Source organism: Sinocyclocheilus anshuiensis, unplaced genomic scaffold, assembly GCF_001515605.1.
Source record: "Sinocyclocheilus anshuiensis isolate Anshui unplaced genomic scaffold, SAMN03320099.WGS_v1.1 scaffold2422, whole genome shotgun sequence".
In the NCBI taxonomy this organism is placed as follows: Eukaryota; Metazoa; Chordata; class Actinopteri; order Cypriniformes; family Cyprinidae; genus Sinocyclocheilus; species Sinocyclocheilus anshuiensis.
The window spans coordinates 414,159-419,802 of record NW_015557345.1 but is presented as its reverse complement, the minus strand read 5'-3'; the positions used below and the strand labels follow the sequence as shown (position 1 = coordinate 419,802).

The 5,644-nt window shown below is 38.4% G+C and overlaps 1 protein-coding gene across 2 annotated transcripts in view; it reads right to left on the bottom strand.

Annotated features, from left to right (window-relative positions):
* Positions 1-3,677: 3,677 nt before the first annotated feature.
* Positions 3,678-5,644, bottom strand: part of LOC107679120 (histone RNA hairpin-binding protein-like) — a 15,809-nt gene continuing 13,842 nt past the window's right edge. Inside the window, exon 8 of one of the 2 annotated variants that reach the window (XM_016474581.1) lies at positions 3,678-4,124. In XM_016474581.1, coding sequence (XP_016330067.1) covers positions 4,065-4,124 — 60 coding nt within the window. In that variant the 3' untranslated portion in view covers positions 3,678-4,064. The remainder of the gene's footprint in view (positions 4,125-5,644) is intronic. The other variant, XM_016474580.1, reaches the window with a different exon arrangement.

Sequence of the window (5,644 nt, the reverse complement as noted above, 5' to 3'; positions counted from 1 at the left end):
TAGAGGCGGTCCTTTGTAGGGACCTCTACAATATGGCACAGGCATGGCATTAGTTTGCATGCGATAGCTCATTAGTGCAAGAGGTAATGCATCAATCCAATTAAGTTTAGTACTTTCACATATTTTGTTAATTTTGGCCTTGATAGTTCCATTAAGCCTTTCGACGGACCCTTGTGCCTGTGGATGGTAAATGCACCCTAGTCTCTGGTTTATTCGTACTTGTTGCAATACTTGTTTTACAGTTTTTTGTATGAATGCCGACCCATTATCTGAACTTATTTCTGATGGTATTCCAAATCTAGGAATTACTTCTCTTGTTAGAAATTTAATTACTGTTCCTGCTCCCAGATCTGCTGATGGTACTGCCTCCACCCACCTGCTAAATCTGTCTGTGATCACAAGCATGTATCTTTTGCCTTGTACTTGCTTTATCATATCCACATAGTCCATTACCAAATGCTTAAAGGGCCCTTCTGGTACTGGTCAACCTGGTCTCACAGAATTCCGTGTAATGACCACGGACCCTTAACTCCGAATCCGTGGTGGCATCACGGAATCGCCGAAAATTCCGTGATGGGATCACAGAAGTGATACCAATGTAAGTCAGTGACAGGCATCAGCCGTGGTTGATTTATTAACTTAATTAATCACAGAATTATCTCATTAACTTTAACACCGCTTCACAAAAATAGGCCTACCAATCTGCATGATCTGTTTGAAACAGTTAATCGGTGTGAAGACCATGAGCCTATGCTTCTCACATTTGCATTATAGGCTAGCCTACATCCCTCATAGAATTTTCGGTCTTGTAGGCCCATCAATTTCGATTGATGAATGACAGATGAAGCTTAGGCCAAATTATTTTAAATGAAACAACATTAGGGTAGCTACAAGCCACTGCGTGAGACCTGAGGTTGTCCGTGTGTCTACCACGGAAGACTCCGTGGTGCCACCACAGAAATTCACAATAAGCAAAAGGCTACAAACTGATCAAACTGAATTATATGAAAACAGGGGTAGATGAGAGGTTGACAGGTTAATTGCCATCGCAGACACCGTCTTGAAGACTTCAAGTGTCAAAACGAACAAACTACTTTGGCCTATAGCCTAAATAACGTCCAGTGAGGGTGAAACTGTGGTGACCACGGAAGATTCCGTGATACCATCACGGAACTTGAGCCGATCAGAGGAAGCTAGCGCTCAAACGACTACAGAACAATGCTTCGGGCATGGTGAAAAAATATTTCACGTGAAGTATTTTTGAAGTAGGTCTAAAAAAGCCCAGAATATTTAAAGTGATAGGCTTACGTTTCCAAATTAGAAAATTACGTCAATTGAGGCAGCGCTGGTGTTGAACCAGTGGATCCGTGTGTGGACCACGTAAAAAGAATGACTCCGATGCAGTTATATTAGAATCCGGTTATCCGTGCGTGGACCACGGCTGATGCCTGTCACTGACTTACATTGGTATCACTTCTGTGAGCCCATCACGGAATTTTTGGCGATTCCAAAAATGTAGGGTTAGCGGGGCCCCCAAAGCTGCGTTAGCCCAGGACCCCGCAAAGTCTTAATGCAGCACTGCATGTAGGTCAGGAAAATTAAAAATTTCTCGGGGGAGCATGCCCCCGAACCCACCCATCTCCATTTTGGGACCTCGGTACTTATAAAAACCTGCGTATGGCCCTGCATACTGCTAATCTCCAGTTGTTCATCCATGCATAACAATATACATTAATGAAGAAACAAAACAAGAGAAAAAGCAAAAAACTAAACTAAACACTAACACAAAAACACGCGAAAAGATGTGAGCTGCAGTAACTCACGTGGCGCCATCTAATCAGGCCTTCACTTCAAGCTTTCAAGTTGTGATGTGATTTTTTTTGTTTTTGCTAGAAAAAGAGCAGGAGAAAAACCAAGCCTCTCAGAGCCAGCAAAAGCTATGAAAATAGTGACCGTTTCGGTTTCATCTCACACAGTAAGATGCAATGTGCAGAAGTGAAATGCATGGTTGATATCCACGCTGGAACTACCTACTGTAGCTAAAGCACAAAAAAACTAATTTAGCTTTTTCTAAGGCCCAATATTTACAAAATATAGACTTTTGGGAAAGTATACTCTGGTCCCATAAGACCAAGTCAATCATTTTGGATCTAACAGCATCCACACTGGCATGGCGTTGCTAGGAGTACAGTGTGAAGTACGTTCCCACCACAATACTCGGTTCCCACAGTGAAGCTCAGTAGTAGTTAAGTTCTTATATAGGGATGTATGAGTGCTGAAGGTGTGGAGTTGTGCTTTATCAATAGTGTCATTAAGTCACATACCATTGTGTGATGTAATACAAAAACTTAAAAATTCATGTTGCTGTACATTTTTTTTCAACATGACAATCACTATATATATTCTTCAAAGGTGAAAAGCCGTCTGAGTAAAAGTATTTCACCTAACCTTAACACCCTTGAACATCTGTAAGGGACTTTGTAGAGACAAGTTGAGCAACACAAAGCATTTAAGGAAGTTGTCCTCCAGGAGTTCAACAGGATAGATGTAACAATTTGTCATGAACTTGTACATTCAATGTCAAGGCGGTTCAGAGTTGTATACTTAAAGTTATGGAGGATATATGAAGTATTAAACTATTACATGTTTGTTGATTTTAATCAGGGCTGTACTCATTTCTGAAATGCAAGCTAAAAGTTCGTGAAAGTGATTTTGTGCTTCTTTGGGATGGCACAATAAAGCGATGTTCACTTGCAGAACGCAAGCTTCTAGAGGGCACATAAGTCTGAAGTAATGAATTTAGGTAAAGGGGTGCAGAGCCAGTGGGGGTTTTGTAGGCAAACATCAATGCCTTGAATTTTATGCGAGCAGCTATTGGTAGCCAGTGCAAATTGATAAACAGAGGTGTGACATGCATTCTTTTTGGCTCATTAAAAGTTAATCTTGCTGCTGCGTTCTGAATTAATTGTAGAGGTTTGATAGAACTGGCTGGAAGACCTGCCAAGCGAGCATTGCAATAGTCCAGCCTGGACAGAACAAGAACTTGAACAAGGAGTTGTGTTGCATGTTCTGAAAGAAAGGGCCTGATCTTCTTGATGTTGAATAAAGCAAATCTGCAGGACCGGACAGTTTTAGCAATGTAATCTGAGAAAGTCAGCTGATCATCAATCATAACTCCAAGGTTTCTGGCTGTTTTTGGAGTTATGGTTGATGTGCCTAATTGGATGGTGAAATTGTGATGAAACGATGGGTTTTTTCAATTAAAATTTTAACCCTGTAAAACCTGAAATGAAATATTGAGAAAGTCATTTGCATCACTGAAGACAAAACGGAGCTTCAATGTAACATTAAAAAGTAAAAGTACCAATTTCATATCCAAATAAGTATTTCCTTATGATTCCAAACTCTAATCAGTAGTGTACATTAGGTTTTACGCATTTGTTGTATTTAAGGGCTCCATTTGACTGTAATCCAAAAGGTTATTGTAAAAAAGTGGACTTTTAATTTTGTTTCATTCCAAGGTCTTGAAAGTTTGGCTTCTTCAGTGATTATATGCATTCTATATTAAATAATAGACAACTATTTGAGAATTCCAGTTTAATATTTATTTTCAAAAGACTCTTAATAAAACAGAAATTAAGTCCAAAAAAATTTTTTTTTCTAAAAGAACACTTAAAACCAAAAACTACTTAACATTGGAAATTTGTTGTGAACCCTCTCTGAGATCCAACAAACTGATAAATACAAGAGAATATCCACTGAGCACTAAATGGATTACCAGAATAGAAAATTAAACAATTACAACATTTACACATTTATATTTTCTTTTGCAAAAAAACAAAAAAGGAAAAAGTGGAAAGAACATGTTGAATTCAGTGATACTGCCAAAACCTTTTAAAAAACTTCTCTTTAAGAAGCTGTCAAAACCTGTGCTATCACAAAAACACCAGAACCTGTTGAAAGCATTTTACAATAACACTCAAAACAGTAAGGAAAACAGTGTATTTAAACAATTCAGCTGCTCAGGAGTTCTCTCATAGATCCTCGGATCTTAGTGTAGTTGCTCATGACATTTCAGTATCCTCAATTTTCATAATCTTTTTAGGGGTTCCTGTAAATGAGTCCTGCAACACAAGATGACAAAGTTGTGGGGGAAAAAACTTTGAAATGACATTTCATTACCATTTTAGTTGGAATATTTGTCAGAGTATTAATGCCCATCCCTAGTCAACGATCACACTATAGATGTACTGTACAAGACCAACCAAAAATAATTATTTTTTCCATTGAAGCTTCGACCTTATCTTGTTTGTATGCAAGTCTTCATCCCACGTAAGACTAACTTATTTCACCTGTTTTACCCAGACTTTAAACAGTCTGATTGCATATTTTTAATCCGCTAGCCCATTAGACCACCTCTCACCTGGGAGTGCAGTGTGATTCTGTGAATGTTTGGAAATCAATGCTGTAATATTTAGCACCAGCAATTTGATTTTAAGTTTTGTAAACTCAAATTGTGAAAGTTTGTTACAGAGACTTTGAGCAGCCCTAGCAAAAGGCCCACTGTGACTCAATAGCATCAAGGTTGACAGACAACAACCTCTTAAATAAACCAAATATCAGTCCCTCAAGTTTTTCATGAGTATATTTCCAAATAAAATGGCAAAAAGCGCAGTACTTAAGTTACTGAGTAAATTAGTGTGACAAAGAAACATGCATGAATGAGAAAAAGCACAGGACATGGTGGATGTTAAAATAAAATATAAGCACAATAATTGGAACTGGATGGCAGCATAACAAGCCTACTGCTGTGTCAATAATGTTAAATCAAACAAAAGACAAAAAATTACTCAATGAAATTTGAAACAAAATAATGAATCAAAATAACATTTGTAGCTTTACTATGAATCAGTGTATATTTAATTTATACAGTGAAGATGCAGTATTTTTAAAAATTAAATTTCTGTAGTATTTTGACCTAAAAACTAAATATACCTGAAAAATTAACTTCTTTGTTCTAGTGTTTGTAATTTCCTTTGTTGTTAAAAAAAAAAAAAGATACAAATATTTTATTTAAAAGTTGTCAAGAACTGTGCACACAAAATGAATGTAGCCTAATCATAGACTGTATAAATACATGGACGTAGTGTCCGTGACGTCACCCGTAGATTTCCAGAGCGTTTTTGAAGCTCAAAAGTGGGCGGAGGCGGCCGTCGCCATCTTGGCAGCGCGTCACCGCGCGTCACTCCCAGATAATCGAAAATGGGCAAAGAGGCGGGAGCAGGTTGCTGAAGCCACGCCCACCTAGCGCGATGGTGGTGACAGCAGCAGCAATCCACCTGTCACTCAAGTGGCCACGCCCTTAATTATGCAGAACTTTAAGGCTTAATATAATTTAAATGGATGAGTTATATAAAATTCACCCCCCTCACAGTTGTCATGAAGGGCAAAATTAGCTATATAGACCAAAATCATTTTTTGAACCAGGCTGTAAACATGTTTTTTTCTGCTGTAAAGTTGGGCATTTTAACATGGGGAGTCTATGGGATTGACTCCTTTTTGCAGCCAGCCTCTAGCGGCCAGTTGATGAATTACAGTTTAAGTCACTTCCTTGTTGGCTTCACGAGAGAGAGCGGGAGGTTGC